The following is a 17,165-nucleotide window of genomic DNA, read 5'->3' on the forward strand; positions in this document are numbered from 1 at the left end:
CGTAACTCACACCTGTGCTGGTGACATAAAAAGCACATTTTGAGTGTTGGGCCCTATGGAGGCAAAGTGGCTGATGCCACTGACATGTGAAAAACACCTTTCAAGCATTGAGGAATGACCGAGACTTTTGGCATTATGTCGTTCTTGAAAAGAAGACCCATCAAGCCAAGTAAAATTGCAGTGGTAGCAGATACTGGTTTCATGTAAAAGCACCCATTACACTCTTGGAGTGGTTGGCGTTAAGTAGGGTGTCCAGCTGTAGAAACCATGTCAAATCAGACTGGAGACTGGTGCAGCCTTCTAGCTTGCTAGCCCAGGTCAAACTGTCCAACCCATGCCAGAATGGACAATGGACATTAAATGATGATGATGATGATATATGTCTGTGTGGCATATATATATATATATATATATATATATATATATATGAGCATGAGTACATATGCCTGAAAGAAGCTGGAGTGAAATGAAAGGAAATAAAACAGGTTGTTGGTACCAACAGGAAAAATATGCTTGGTTGAAAAATAAAAAAAATACTTAATGGAAGAAGGGCCATGGGGCTGGAATAAAGCAAAAACAGAAAGTTGATTATAGGAGTGAGTTGTAGAGTTGAAATGTTGAGAGAAGGGTGCATAAGTGAATTCAGTGGAGTAGATTGTGAGATATGAGGCCTCTTCATCTATCTCCAAAGCATTGCAGAATTGACGTTTGATACAATATACACAGTATTTTCTTGCATGCAGTTTGATATAAGTATATGTCGTTTGTATTTTACTCAGTCCAGTCATTATACCGTGGACATGCTGGGGCACCACAATGGATAATTTTTAGTCAAATGAATTGACTCAAATAGTTTTTTTTTAAAGCCAAGTACTTATTCTTTCAGTCTCTTTTTCCAAACTGGTAAGTTATGGGGATGTAAACACACCAACACCGGCTGTCAAGCTGTGGTGGGAGGACAAACACAGACACAAACACACAAACACACACACACACACACACACACATGTATATATGATAGGTTTCTTTTAGTTTCTGTCTACCAAATTCACTTATAAATCTGTGTTTGGCCTGAGGCTATAGAAAAAGATACTTGCCCAAAGTGCCAAGCAGTGGAACTGAACCTGGAACCATTTGGTTGCGAAGCAGGCTTCTTACCACACAATCATGCCTATGCTTAGTATAAACATGTGGTATAAACATTTAAATATTGTCACTATCTTTCCAAATCCTGCTGCATTTCGTATAGAATTTCTGGTTCTCCTAAGTCATCTTGGTGTATAAGATGACCAACTTTTAATGACTATAAATTTTGGTCTGTAAACTTCCTACTTGTAAGCTGGAAAATATGATAATAATACTAGAGGTGTATGTGAATTGATTGGCTACTTGGATGGAGGATTTAGAGTTGTGTTAGTCTGTGATGTTAAAGATAACAGAACAGGTAAAAAACAGGTGTAACAATGGGAGTGAGCACAGGTGAATGTTCCAGGTTAGCAATAAAATGACTGTTGCTTACATTGCTTATCCACGGTCTATGTAAGCAATACTGTTAACTAGGTTATCTATGAGCAATCTATAGTGCTCGTTTCATAGGTGCCTAACAAATCTAATACAAGCTGTGCATTTGATAACTTGGTTTTCTGTCAGCCTGCTGGAGATCCCACTGTACTTACTGCTAGCACTGAGAATACAGTTCATGCATGAATATGCACATAAAAAAAACACCAATTCATGTACACATATGTACATATTCAAATACATATCACCAAACACACAAACACCCACACAAACGCATACACAAACACGTACGTGTATACACACTAGTCTCCGCCATCAGTCTAATTTTAGTTGTATTAAGGTTTATCGTGGTTGATGTTACAGTGTTGGTGCTGATCATAATGATGGTGGCACTGACGATGTTGCTAGTGATAGTGATGGTGTTGTTAGTAGCAGTGATGGTGGTGGTGGTAATGGCAGTGGTGGTGGCAGTTGTGGTGGTGATAACAGTGGTGATGATGGTAGTGCTGGTTGCAGTGGTGATGAGAGTGATGGTGTTGATGCTGGTACGGATAGTAATGGTAGTAATAGTAGTGGTGGTGGTAACAACAGCAGTCGTGGTGATTGTGATATATTAGAGGTGGTGATAGTGAAGGCATGTAGCTGAGTGGTTAGAGTATTTGGCTCACAGTTGTAAGGTTGTGAGTTCAATTCCCGATGACATGTTGTGTCCTTGAGCAAGACATTTTATTTCCCATTGTTCCAGTCCACTCAGCTGGTGAAAATGAGTAGTACCTGTATTTCAAAGAGCCAACAATGTCACAGAGAGGATGAACATTTTTGAAATGGCTATTACTCAGCCCCAGGGAAAGGGACATATGTCTGACAAGTACCATTCGGTCTGTGGTGTCTTAGCCTTCTTTTTTCTTTTCAGGTGAAGCCATGGCGCTGTGGACAATAGAGCATCGCGTGTTTGTCTATGACAGTTACATGAAGAATAATAAGTCTGTCACAGCAGTTCAGCACGAGTTTTGGTACCACTTCAGCATTCACTGAAATCAGGTTGTTCCCACCCATAACACAATCTTACGTTGGGTGAATGCACTTCGTACATGAGGTACACAAATTAATAGGAGACCAGTGGGAGCACCACGAACGGTATGGACTCCAGAAAATGTGGAATGCATCAAACAAGCTTTCAGAAATCCATCAATGGAAACAAATGCCACATAATGGATGCTGTTTTTCACACTTGATTTCGACAAATGCTAATTCAATACAAACACATTGATGTCAATAAAATTTGCTTGCAGCTAAAATTAATGATTTTGTGAAATTTTCAAAACACCCGTCCTCTCTGTCCCATCCCATATGTTATGGGTACACAAGTCTGTGGAGTGCTCAGCCACATATACATTAATTTCACAAGCAGGCTGGTCTGTCGATCGGATCAACCGGAACCCTTGTCATCGTAACCAGACGAAGTACAGTGCCAGAAGAAGTGGTGGTGGTAGTAGTGGTGGTAATGGTGGTGGCAGCGGTAGTGGTAGAAATAACAACTGTGGTGGTGGTAGTGGTAATATCAGTTTCAAATTCTGGCACAATGCCGGCAATGTTGTGGGTGGGGGACGTCAATTACATCGACCACAGCACTCAGTTAGTACTTATTTCATTGACCCTGAAAGGATGGAAGGCAAAGTCGTCCTGAGCAGAATTTGAACTCAGAATGTAAAGATGGATGAAATGCAGCTAAGCATTTTTCCCCTGCATGCTAATGATTCTGCCAGCACACCACCATTGGTAGTGGTGATATTAGCAGTAGTAATGGTTGCGGTGGTGGTATTGATTGTGGTCATGATGACAGTAGTAGTTATAGTGGTGTCTCGGTGGTGGTAGTGGTGGTGGTTGTCATGGTAGAATGTATAGTGATGTTAGTGGTCATGATGATGGTGTTGGTGATGATTGTAGTGGTGTTGATGATGGTGGTGACTATAGTGTTGGTAGTGATGGTGGTGGTGGTGATGGTGATGATGATAATGATAATGGTTGTAATGGTGATTGTGGTATTGGTGGTGGTGGTGGTGGTGGTAATGGCAGTGGTGATGATGGTGGTGGTGGTGATGATGATAATAATAATGGTGGTGATGGTGATTGTGGTATTGATGGTAGTGGTGGTTGTGGTGGTGATGGCTGTGGTGATGGTGATGATGGTGGTGGTGGTGATGGTAGTGGTAATAATGATGGTTGTGATGGTGGTGGTGGTGCTGCTGCTGCTGGTGCTGGTAATGATGGTGGTGATGACAATGGTGGTAATGGTCATGGTGATGATGATGATGATAATGATAATAGTGATGATGGTGATTGTGGTATTGATGGTAGTAGTGGTGGTGGTAACAGGGATGCTGATTGTAATGATGGTGGTAATGATGATGATGATGGTAGTGCTAAAAAAAAGTGAAGTAACTTTTGATTATCTATAAAACCTGAAAAACAGGCTCCCTATTATGGAACCACATCAGGTGCTGCCGGTGCTGTCAGTCTTCAATTTATTGATTCGCACCAGACAAATATTTCATCAAAGATTCTTAACACTGAACTGAATGTACTTAATGATCTTTCTTCTCCAAAAAGTCAGAGAGTGAAAGAGTGAATAAGTAAGATAGACAAAGAGAAAGAGAGAGAGAGGGAGAGAGAGAGAGAGAGAGAGAGAGAGAGAGAGAGAGAGAGAGAGAGAGAGAGAGAGAGAGGGAGAGGGACTGAAGGATAGAGAAACAGAGAGAAAAAGTTCAAGATCTGTTAGTTAAAAGGAAACTTAAATAAAACTAATATATTGTCTACCACACTGTTAAACCTAAATCAACCTTTTACAGGTTTCCCGCCAAAGCAGTTGGAAGCAAGTATATGAAACATTTGGCTAACAGGAAATAATTATGTGAATACACACATACATACAAACATACATATATGCATACTGGGATATGTAACACACTGCCTAAATATCTCAGTATCCTTGTGAGCGGATTTGGTAGAGGGAAACTGAAAGAAGCCTGTCATATCATCATCATCATCATTTAACGTCCGCTTTCCATGCTAGCATGGGTTGGACGATTTGACTGAGGACTGGTGAAACCGGATGACAACACCAGGCTCCAATCTAATTTGGCAGAGTTTCTACAGCTGGATGCCCTTCCTAACGCCAACCACTCAGAGAGTGTAGTGGGTGCTTTTACGTGTCACCCGCACGAAGGCCAGTCATATATATATATATATATATGTATAGGAAAATTTGTTGAAAATGCACCTAAATTTGAAAAACTTGTAATTGTTTTGAAATAAATTTATTTACATACATACCAAATTAGTTTCAACAATATTTTTTGTTTATCAATGGTAAAAATTAAAAATTATGAATTAGAAAAACATGTTTAAAAGATTCAATGTTTACAAGATTCAATGATATCAAATATGATTTAAATGTTTACAACATTCAATAATATTAAAAAAATGTGGATCATCTTGCTTAAATGCACAAAATTCAATTGTGTTAGAAGTGATCGATAAGAAATGTGGATTACCAAAGGTTCGGTCATACTGAGTTAAGAGGGAGAAAAACAAGGGTGAAATGAAGATAGTAAAAATAGGGTTTTATTTACAATTTCTGTGATTCTTTTTCCGTCATGAGCAGGGACTTTCACTTGTAACGGCATTTTTTGGAATCTGGTGTATTTATAATTTTTTCTGTGAATGGATCTGATTTTTGATTCGTTACAGTACTGGTGACATCATTAAGTGAGGTCATTAAAAATGAAATGTCCGATTTTCTTATGCACCAAGTTTGACAGTTGTTAACTCTAATGTTTTATCCTCACAATTCTTTGTTTTACAACATTGAAGTGTTACATCATCACTTTTTGAAATGCAATTCATGGTATCTGATTATATTGTAAGTTTTCTTTTGTAAATCAATTTTTGTGAACACATGGAAAGATAAAAATTTGTTTTGTCTATGAATTTGGGTACCATTGTGGAATCAATGCATTCCAGACGGCTCGAAACATCAATGTTTGGTGAAGATGTGGTGAATGAGTGCACTGTACATTGATGGTTTGAGAAGTTCCAGTCTGGTGACTTTAGCCTTGATAATCAGCCCCGTGGTAGACCTGAGACCAAGGTAGATAATGATGAGCTGGAAACTGGTGGAAGCAGATACATCTCAAACTACATGTGAGTTAGCAGCAAGGTTTGATGTTTCGATTCTGACTTCATTGGACCATCTGAAACAAATTGGCAATGTCTAAACAAATAGATGGGAGATTGATAGAAAAAGATTGAGATATCAAAGTATGTGTGTGTGCATAAGGAACCTGAAAAACAAATCGAAAAGGTTGAAGCAGATTTTGATTGAAAAAAAATCAAAGAAAATATATTTATATAAATACATGCATATGTGAGTGTATGTATGTATGTGTGTGTGTGTGTTTGTGTGTGTGCATGTGCATGTGTGTGTGCATGTGCATGTGTGTCTGTGTGTTTCTTTAGATCTGCAATTATTTGCATTAAAATGCAGTGTGTAATATTGTAATCTGTTTGTCCTGTCGACACATTGTCTAAGCACTTTCTACCTTCAAATGTATGTGGAATAAGAGAGCCCTTACTCAAAAAGCAGTTGAGGAGTAGCATCAGAATGGCATTCTTTGAGTTCCCTTTTACCAAATCCACCCATAAGCCTGTGGTTGGCCTGGGACTATAACAGAATATACATGCCCAAGATTCTGTGCAGTGCGACTGAACCTAAAACCTTGTAACTTGGAAGTGAACTTCTCAAACACACAATCATATATAGATAGACAGAAGGAGAAGAAATAATAAATAATATGAATGCATGAATGGACATAATTCTTTCTAATTGTAGCAAAAGGCCAGCAGTTTTACTGGGAAGAGCAAGTCACCTACATAGACCCCTGTATGTGAATAACATTATATTTTATCAACCTTGAAAGGATGAATGGCAAACTTGACTTTCGTGGGATTTGCACTCAGAATGTAACAAGTCAGAAGAATTACCACAAAGCAGTTTTTCAATATTAGAAATATTGCATTTTTGAATCCCTCAATGAGACTTGTACAGTAGCAGCATGATAAAGTGATGGTTTGTTGCCAACTTAATGTGGCAGTCCCAAGAAAGGAAAGAATACTACAGCTATTTAGCCTTAAGACACATTGTTTCCAGTTGGCTATGTCACACAAGCGTGTGTGGAAAGGGGAAACGATGTTTCCTAGGGCTAAATAGCAGTAGCATTCTTCCCTTTCCTGGGACTGCTACATTAAGTTGGCAACAAACCATCAGTTTTTGCAATGCTCTAATGATTTTGCTGGTCTAACCCCTTTGTAAATGAAATTAATGAAGGAGAATAAGGTTGTGAAAATGTAAGAGTAGGTCAGTGGGGAGATGGTTTTCAAATAAACAACAGGTTATGGTAAGTGAAATAGATGAGGAAGTTCTCAGTCACACAGAAATTATTTGACTTCAAACTGCTGGAACACAGGAAATAAATGATGGTGCAAGGCTTCAAACTGAAAGATTAACAATTACTGAAGAGAGACAGAAATCGATCTTATAATTTTCATTGAGTTAGGAGAAAGGGAGAGGGTGAGACAGAAAAATAAATAGGTAGGTGGATAGATAAATGATAGATGGATAGGAAGATTGATAGATAGATAGATAGATAGATAGATAGATTCATACATACATAGATAGGAAGACCTATAGCTAGCTAGCTAGCTAGATAGATAAACAGACAGACAGATTGACAGACAGATAGATATATAGATATATAAGCAGACAGACAAATAGACAGACAGACAGATAGACAAGGTAGATAGATAGATAGATAGATAGATAGATAGATAGATAAAGAGAGTATGTAAAAGTGTAAGATACAGAAACAAACAGTGAATGTCATAAAATGGTGGATATGATTTGATTTCAAGTGACACAGTTTTATCCTTTTTTTTGGTAAAAGAGACAATTTCCAGATATTCTTATTTACAATGTTGATAAATAAATTGTCTGACCAATATTCTAATAAGGTAGATTCATTTTGTGTCTGCTGCAACCTGAAATCAGTCATGGCCAGCTGGATATAATTCTGGACAAAACTAGGAATTGGGTTAATTTGATGTCAAAGATTTACAGGCACCAATATGGCTCTGTGATTAATTCACTTCCCAACCATGTGGTTTTGGGTTTGTGCAGCAAAAAAAAAAAGATTTATTGTCTGCTACTCAGACAAATGGTGCTGTTCTAAACTAAATTGAGCATGCTGACAATGAATCTCAACTTAGAATTGCTGTAGCATGTCAGGATTTTGAGTTATGTGCATAATTATATATTAATACTATATTAGAATCAGGAATAGTTAAGTTCAAGGTAAATAATTATTATAATAGTATATTAGTACTGTATATAGTAAATTTATGCTCAAGGCAAATAGTATTATAATATAATGGTAGTTCTATATTTAAAAGATGAGGAATTATGTACATTATTTACATTATTTATATTTGATGGATATTTGTCCTCATCTTGTTTGTTGTTAACACATTTTGGCTGATATACCCTCCAGCCTTCATCAGGTATCTTGGGGAAATTTTGAACCTGGATTCTCATTTCTAAGGTATTTTTTTATGTTGTTATTATTATTATTATTAAGGTCACTGCCTGGAATCGTACTTGGAATCTTAGGGTTATTAGCCCATGCTCTTAACCACTATGCCATATGTCCATGGGCATATGGCATAGTGGTTAAGACACCTGATGAAGGCTGGAGGGTATATCAGCTGAAATGTTGTGTTAACAAACAAGATGAGGACAAATATCCGTCAAATATAAATAATGTAAATAATGTAAATAATGAATATAATGGTACATAATATATTTATGTTAAAGGAATACTCACTTTATTTTTGATATGCTCAGCTCAGAAATGTTTGAGATACTTGCTCTTGCGCTTATGCATCCTGCTGGTCTCCCGTTGTAGGAACCAACAGTTGTCACCCATCATGTGTGGACTGAGCCGGTCTTGATACCTTATTTCCATCTCAGATATGTCCTGGTAGAACCTATCACTATGCTCATCACTAAGGGCACCAAGATTTGTTGGAAAAAATCGAGATGAGGATGCAAGAAGTGCATTTTTAGGGACATTCAGCATCCCATTCTTTCATACGCTGTTAGCATGTTGTTTATTAAATCAACATAGTGTTCAACTCTATGATTTCCAAGAAAGTCCTGGACAACTAACACAAATGAATCCCATGCTGTCAGCTCAACTGGATTCAGTTTACCTCTGAATTTGCTATCAGGTATCAATTCTCTGATCTTGGATCCAATGAAAATGCCTGCTTTCAGTTTTGCGTCACTTTTCTCTGCACCAAATTTTACTTATAGGTACTGGAACCCACAACCTTCATGTTTCATTGCTTTGACAAAGTTTTCATGAGGCCAAGTTTGATGTGAAGGGGTGGAAAGAAGATCTTTTTGCGGGTCTACCAGTAGCATATGCTGCACATTGTACCAACCAACTATGAGCTCCTCTCTCTTAGGCCAGTCTTTTACAGTGTAATGATTGCTGTCATCACGGTCATTCCAAATACACAAGCACATATTTTTGGTATATCCCAACTGCAGTCCTAGGAGGAGGATCAATCACCTTTAAATCACCACAAATATTTCACTTATGAACTGAGTAATTAACTCCTTTCAGAATGAGTTCCATCGATTCGTAAGTTTCTTCCATACCAACAAATGACCCACAGGAATGGAAGGTTTTTCATTACCATTATGTGACAACACACCTTACTTGAGTCTATAAACAATCTCCATTTGTTAGCCACATGCATGTGTCCTAGTTTTTGCATGACTGCATTAATGTCAGTAGAGAAACAAGCATTATTTTCTTGCTTGAAAAAGACAGAGAAACCTTAATGGCGAGAACAGGAAATGGAAATTTTCATACCTTGCTGTAGGAGATTCCATTGTTGTAGTTTCGATCCCAAAACTTCTGCTCTCTCCTTTGACAATGCTAGGTCTCTTACTAAATCATTCAAATTTTCTTGAGCCTGGCTCATTTATCTTAGGAGAGTCAGGGGGTTCATCATACGACATGTCAAGATTTTTAAGTGAAACATGTGAGAGGGTAACTGGGTCAGGGTTCTCGAAGTTATGTGGGACCGGTTTTAGAGTAAACTTACAATCTGCATACATAATTTTTGCTTTAGTCTTCTTTGAGAAACTACTAATACTAGTCATGTAAAAAGTAACAATCAGAAACATACCATTGGTACAGCGAAAAGCATTCCCTTCCGTTTTCCATTCAGCCACTGTGTAAGCCCTGAGTAACTTATGGTGCAGAATTTATGAGGTGCCTACCTCTTGTCTTGGTCCCCAACTTTACACCTGAAATAATATTTATAGGCAGTTTTTAATTTGGTGGCAATGTTCTTCTGCTGGTCACACAGAGCAAATTTTCTGCAGACATAACAAAGGTTGTCTGGATGATTCACACTGCTTCTCCTATTCATGATTTAACACAATGACCACAGTTAAAACAGTAACCACACACAGTGAGAGATACATATACCACACGTCATGGCAGTGCAAATGACACTGAGAGTTACCAAGAACAAACTGACATATTTGGCATTACACACAATACGTCAGCGCCATCTATTGCTAAACTAAATAATAAACTTTCTCATCGTTTGTTTTATTGCTGTTTTTTCTTTAATTTTGAATGAAGACCGCTTTCATTCTAGCAAATTTTATAACACATCCTATATCTAGCTAAAAGTATAGATATAATCTTGCACATGCACATAGCTCAAAATCCTGACATGCTAGAACAATTCTGAGTGCGGATTCGGAATCAGCATCCTTGATTTAGTCTTAGACACATGCTTTTACCCCAGTTGGCAAATCTTTGTTGTCCAGTATCATGTGATACTTTGGGCAAGTATATTCTTCTATTGCCCCAAGGTGACCAAAGGCTTGTGATTGGATTTGGTTGATGGAAACTGAAACAAGCCTGTCACACATATCTATATGTGTGTATGTGTGTGTGGGTGAGTGTATGTATATACATGTTAATGTGTGTGTATGTGTGTGTGTAGTGTGCATGTATATTCATCTGTGTGTTGTACCCTCTTGTCTTGACTTTGTGTGAGAGTTATGATTGAGTGCCACCATCATACAAGTGGCATCCTTTGTTTCCAATATTCTGTGAAAACACATCCACTGATGGAGAAACATTACCTTGTTTGGAAACAAATGAAAGTTAAATCTGCCTCAACTAATCTTGTCTGAACCATGCATACATGGAATAGTGGACATTAAAACGATGATGGTGAGATTGAAGTTTATGAAGGTCAAGGAAAAAAATCACAGATTCAAGTTTTATAACAAATATTGTAACTAAAGAATTATTACATTAAATATTTTTATACTAAAATAAATGTTTGCATTTATTAACCCTTGTACTGTGATATAAAATTTTATGGTTATTCTAGTAATGCTGTTCAATATCGACCAAAATATAGAATTGATATTCTCTGTAAGTCACGTTGCCTCAATAAACATGACATATATCAACAAAAATTAGTTTCAAACATAACATTCCTTTATAAAAGATAGATTTATATATAAAACTGTTTTCAACAGTTAAGAGTAAAGAAATTTTGAGTGGAAATATTCTGCTTTCTGTGAAGATGTGTGACTTAGCAGTTAGGGTATTCGGCTCATGATCATAAGGTCGTAAGTTCAATTCCTGGTGGTGCATTGTGTCCTTGAGCAAGACACTTTATTTCATGTTGCTCCAGTCCACTCTGTTGGCAGAAATGAGTAGTACCTGTATTTCAAAGGGTCAACTTTATCACACTCTGTGTTACACTGAATCTCCCTGAAATCTACATTAAGGGTACTCATGTCTGTGGAGTGCTCAACCACTTGCATGTTAATTCCACAAGCAGGTTGTTCCATTGATTGGATCAACTGGAACCCTTATCATTGTAACATAAAGTTGGAAGAAATACTGCTTGGCATTTTGTCTGGTATGGTAACAATTCTGCCACCCAGCTACCTTACTAATGACTAATATTACTTTACTCTAATAAGGCAGTGAGCTGGTAGTATCGTTAACACACCAGGCAAGCTGCTTAAGTGGTATTTCATCTGTCTGCATTTTGATTTCAAATTTTGCTGAGGATGACTTTGCCTTTCATCCTTTAGGGGGTCAACAAAATAAGTAGCATTTGAACACTGGGGTCGATGTAATCATACTTTACCCCTCCCCGAAAACTGCTGGCCTTGTATTGAGATTCAAAACCAACATTACTTTAATCTAAAGCAGCAAGCTGGCAAAAATGTTAGCACAGATGGACAAAATGCTTAGCGGTATTTCGTCTGCCGCTACGTTCTGAGTTCAAATTCCGCCATGGTCGACTTTGCCTTTCATCCTTTCAGTTACGCATTGGGGTCAATATAATTGACTTAACCTGTTTGTCTGTCCTTGCTTGTCCCCTCTGTGTGTAGCCCCTTGTGGGAAGTAAAGAAATAAGAAACATTAGCACACTGGCCACAACTGCTTACTGGCATTTTGTTCATTCTTACTTTCTGAGTTCAAATTCTACCAAGGTTGACTTTACCTTTCATCTAATTGGTGTTACTAAAGTACTGGTGTTGCTGTAATCAACTTGCCCCCTCCCCTCAAAAAAAAAAAAAAACCTGCTGGTTCTGTGTCAAAATTTCAAACTATTATTTGAAGGCAGAGAGCTGACTGAGCTAATAGCACACTTGGCAAAATGCATAGTAGCACCTCGTCCATCTTTATGTTTTGAGCTCAAATTCTACTGAGGTCAACTTTGCCTTTCGTCTTTTTGGGGTAAATGAAATAAGTATCAGTTGAGCACTGGGGTTGATGTAATCAACTTGCCCCTCCCTCAAAATTGCTGGCCTTGTGCCAAAATTTGACACTGATATTACTTTAATCTGATTCTGGAAAGGATGGAAGAAAACTGAAGATATTGTCTGGCTCTCTAACAGTTCTACCAATCCAATACCCTGGATTTGTACTTTTTTATCAACTCCAAGGGGATGAATGGTAAATTGGCCTCCGTGAGACTTTAGCTCTGTGTGTAGGAAGTTGAAGCAAGAACCATAAGGTGTTCTACCCAATACCCCTTTGGACTCTTCCAGCCTGCCATAGGCAGCTTAACACTGATCACATGATACAAACTGCCAACCATTTGATTGGTTAGTCTGGTATGCTAGTAACTTACATAATTCCAGTTCCATAGCAGTAGGCCCCTCATCTGGGATACCTCATGCTGTGATACTCCCATGGAAACTTTGTGTGTTCAGCTACCACCACAGGCTTCACTGCTCATCAAGTTGAGGAAAGCAAACTGTCAAAGAATCAGTCACTCTCTAACTGGTTTATGGTCAAGCCTGTGGCAATGGAGACCTCTGGTGTTCTTGGCCTCTGGACCATATCCCTGCTCACCATTATCAGACAGAGATGGCTATTCGCAAGTGTGAGCCCTGTGAGTCAGAGCAGCTGTTCCAGTGCATCTCCCTTGCCATCATCTGGGGCAATGTTTTTTTCCATTTTGTCTGCTGAGAACATGAGGCAACCTGAATTACAAGAAACTGAAAGAATTGTAAGAATTTGTTTACTGAATACTAATCGCTCCATCACTGCTTAAGACAACTTTAAGAGAAAATATCCTTAACAGAAAATATGTACTTATACAACTACATATCCTTGAATTGATGTGAAGGAGCCTCTATGTGACCACTCAGCTTGCTAGAAATGGCAATCAAAACTCCCTTAAAATCACATGCTCCAGTTTTATATATAAAAAAAGGGGAATTTATACCCTGAACAATGTAGTATTAGATTTGCATAAAAAGACTGGATGGTTTGCTAGATTGTTCAAGACTTATCCTACTACTACTACTACTACTACTACTACTACTACTACTACTAATGTAGATCTTAATGAAAACTTGAACAGTGACTTATAGGTTAATAAAGAAACAACTCTTGACACTGAGCCAATGAAATTATGATCTTCCTCCTCCTCCTCATCATCACCACCATAATCATCATCATCATTGTCATCGTGGTCGTCGTTGTCGTCGTCGTCGTCATCATCATCATCATCATTATCATCATCGTCATCATCATTGTTATTATTATTGCCACCACTACCACCACTACCACCTTCTTCCTTTTATTTTTGCAACATATATTAAGGAATATCTTTAATTATAGAGGTGTGGTGTAACACAGTTCAAATATTAATTGATTTAGTCAACAGATAATTAATTTAATTACCTCATCGTTATGTCTCTGTATATGTAGTTAGTTGTCTTCCATTTTCTTTTGTTGCATAAACTTATTAATTTCTACTGCCTCTGTGTGTATGTCTGTGATTGTGTGTGTATTTTATGTGTGTGAGTGTGTATGTGAGTGGTTATGCATGATTATGTGTGTGTGAGTGATTGAGTGTATCTGTATGAGTGCATGTTTGGGTGTAGCATTGGGTATGTCTGTGAGTGTGCTTGTATGGGCGTGTGTGCATGAGTATGTATATGTGTGTTTGTGTGTGTGACTATTTGGAAGAAGGGGTATTTCTTAAGATCTGGGTGGGGGCACGTGAATGAGTACAAGCCAATCTGATAACGTGGCACTCTGTTGGATATGACGACTAGGGTTCCAGTCGATCCACTCAACAGAACAGCCTGCTCGTGAAATTAACGTGCAAGTGGCTGAGCACTCCACAGACATGTGTACCCTTAATGTAGCTCTCAGGGAGATTCAGCATGACACAAAGTGTGACATGGCTGGCCCTTTGAAATACAGGCACAACAGAAACAGAAAATAAGAGTGAGAGGAAGTTGTGGAGATTTAGGTGTTTTCACTCAATAAACACTCACAATGCCCGGTCTGGGTATCGAAACCGCGATCCTATGACCGCGAGTCCGCTGCCCTAATCATTTGGCTATTGCGCCTCCACCCCATCTGATATATAAATAGAAGAAACAATGACAAACTTCTTCTTTTCCTCCCCTCCTCCTCCCCTGCTCCTGTCTCTGCCCACTACTCTCACTCCCTCCTCTCCTCCTTCTACCCTTTCCATTCCATTTCTCCTCCTTTCTCCAAATTTAATTATGTGTGTATGTATATATATATTTGATTTTTAGCCAGAACATTTACGCATTCTTGACAAATACCAAAGTTCTACTGCTTTAAGCATTAATTGTTAGTTCAAGAATCATCATCATCATCGACATCATCATCATCATCATCATCATCATCATCATCATCATCATCATCATCACCGTTGCCGCCGCCGCCGTCTTCCATAAACAACCTTGCCCGGAATTGTGTAATGGAAGGTAACTATCTAGGTGCAATCCCATAGTCATTCATGACCGAAGGTGGTTTTTACCCTTTATTTCCCAGCATTGCAGATATTCCAACCCTGAAGACAATGCTGGCCCAATTTTGGTTGTAAAATGTTAGAAAGAAAGAGAGAAACATGGACTGAACATTTGTGCACATATTTCACTCAGATATTTCATTAGTGTCTTAGTTACCAATGATCCTGTTGATCATTTATAGTCTTCAGAAATGCAATAAGTTTATTGTAGACAAACCTTCCATTGGGCTCACAAACATGTGGTAGAGAGTTTGATTCCCAGACCAGGCTGTGTGTTGTGCTCTTGAGCAAAACACTTTATTTCACATTGCTCCAGTTCACTCACCTGTAGAAATGAGTTTCAATGTCACTGGTGCCAAGCTGTATCAGCCTTTGCCTTTTCCTTGGATACGATTGGGGGGGGGGGCTGGTATGCATGGCCTCTGCTAGTCTTCCAGACTTGTGCCTTGGAGTTGTGCCTTGGAGGGTAACTTTCTAGGTGTAATCTCATGGTCATTCATGACCGAAGGGATTCTTTCTTTTTTTACACATTTGCTGGTGATGGCAAGCTCTTTCTCCATTTACCCTACAATCCAGATGAAGAGTAAAGATTCCAAAGCATTTCATTTGTTGCTCCTCATGACAACTGAACTGCTTATGCACATCTGTAGTATTGTTGGGGATGGTAAGAATAGAATGACAATGTTTTTAACAGAATTTATGGTGGTGTTGGTGTTGGAGGTGGTGGTAGTGTTAGTGCTGGTGCTGATGATGTTGGTGGTGGTGTCAATAGTAGCTATAACAGTGAAACCTCTCTTGTGTTCATTGATTATCCATTGTAATTTCCATTAAAACTTTGCTGTTTTAGAGGTTACACCATTATGACTACATGGCTTCTTGGTGTGTCTTGGTTTGTTTAATTTGCTGGTTCACTAGTTTGCTGCTTAGTTGTATAGTTCCCGAGTTTGTTGGTATTTTCCTTTGAATTGAAATCAATAATTGTGTCTGATCGTGTATCTAAAACATTTTTAACTAAATGACAGATGATTTGTAAAGGTTTAGTCAATTTGGAACCAAGATATTTAATTATTTACATATATTATGATTGCCTGATCAGTTTGCCTGACTTCATATATATATATATCAAAGGATGGACAGATTTGCTTAAGCACAAAAATCAAATATGTTACAACCAACAAGAAAGGTCTCTGCAAAATTGCTCCTTCTGCTAAAAGTAGCAGCCAAATTTTTCTTTTTAATGTCTTTGAAAAACAAAATGCTAAAAGGAAAAGTCCTAGATATATTTTGTCTGTAAAAGTAAACCAGGTGGGGGCAAGACTGTAACCCCTGATCAAAAGTCTGCATGTTCAAAACTGACAAGGGGTGGTGTTTAGAGGTGGTCTCAACAGCAACAACAGCAGCAGTGGCAGCAGCAGCAGCAGAAACAGCAGCAGCAGCAGCAGCAGCAACAACAACTTGTTAAAGAGCTCACTAAGTGGCTCTAGGTTCAGTCTCACTGTATGGCACTTTGGGCAACTCTCTTCTACTATAGCCTTGTGAGCAGATTTGGTTGATGGAAACTGGAAGAATCCCATTGTCACATACACACATACCCACACGTACACACACATGCACACTGGAAACAAAACACACACACACTACATATACATATACGCACACACACATACTTCAAACTACCAGTACTTTTCTACTGACCATTCTCCTATGCACATGTGTAGGTGAACACACAGCAGGCAACCACTCCTACCAACATTCTTACTATAAATTCTTCCTATGACCTTAAACGATACTATGTCCAACCACACACATACATAAACAGCCACAACCACACACACACACACACATACATGTGCTATCATTACACACACACACATACCGCCTTCTCTTGCACTCTCCCGTCTTTGAAAAGAACTTTTCTTCACCCTTTCCCTTCCAGTCATTTCAATATGTGACCGCGTGTGCATCATTGGCAATTTTCTTTCTCTGTCTTCCCTTCTTTGGACTTTTCATATATATCTGATGAAGAGCTCCCCTCGAAATATAGAATACTCTTTCTTTTCTTTCCTTTCCTGAGCATCCAATAACACTGTACTTATTCCATGTCCCCGCATTGTTGTTTTTTCGTGTTTTTTCTTGCTTGTTCATGTTTGGATTGTATATAT

At 38.4% G+C, this 17,165-nt stretch overlaps 1 protein-coding gene across 1 annotated transcript in view; it reads right to left on the reverse strand.

The window, feature by feature from the left end:
- Positions 1 to 2,558: 2,558 nt before the first annotated feature.
- LOC106875860 (SCAN domain-containing protein 3) overlaps positions 2,559 to 17,165 on the reverse strand; it is a 39,849-nt gene continuing 25,242 nt past the window's right edge. Inside the window, exon 2 of the mRNA XM_014924162.1 lies at positions 2,559 to 2,768. Within this exon, the coding sequence (XP_014779648.1) occupies positions 2,559 to 2,768 (210 nt within the window). The remainder of the gene's footprint in view (positions 2,769 to 17,165) is intronic.

This window comes from Octopus bimaculoides, chromosome 8, assembly GCF_001194135.2.
Source record: "Octopus bimaculoides isolate UCB-OBI-ISO-001 chromosome 8, ASM119413v2, whole genome shotgun sequence".
NCBI lineage: Eukaryota > Metazoa > Mollusca > Cephalopoda > Octopoda > Octopodidae > Octopus > Octopus bimaculoides.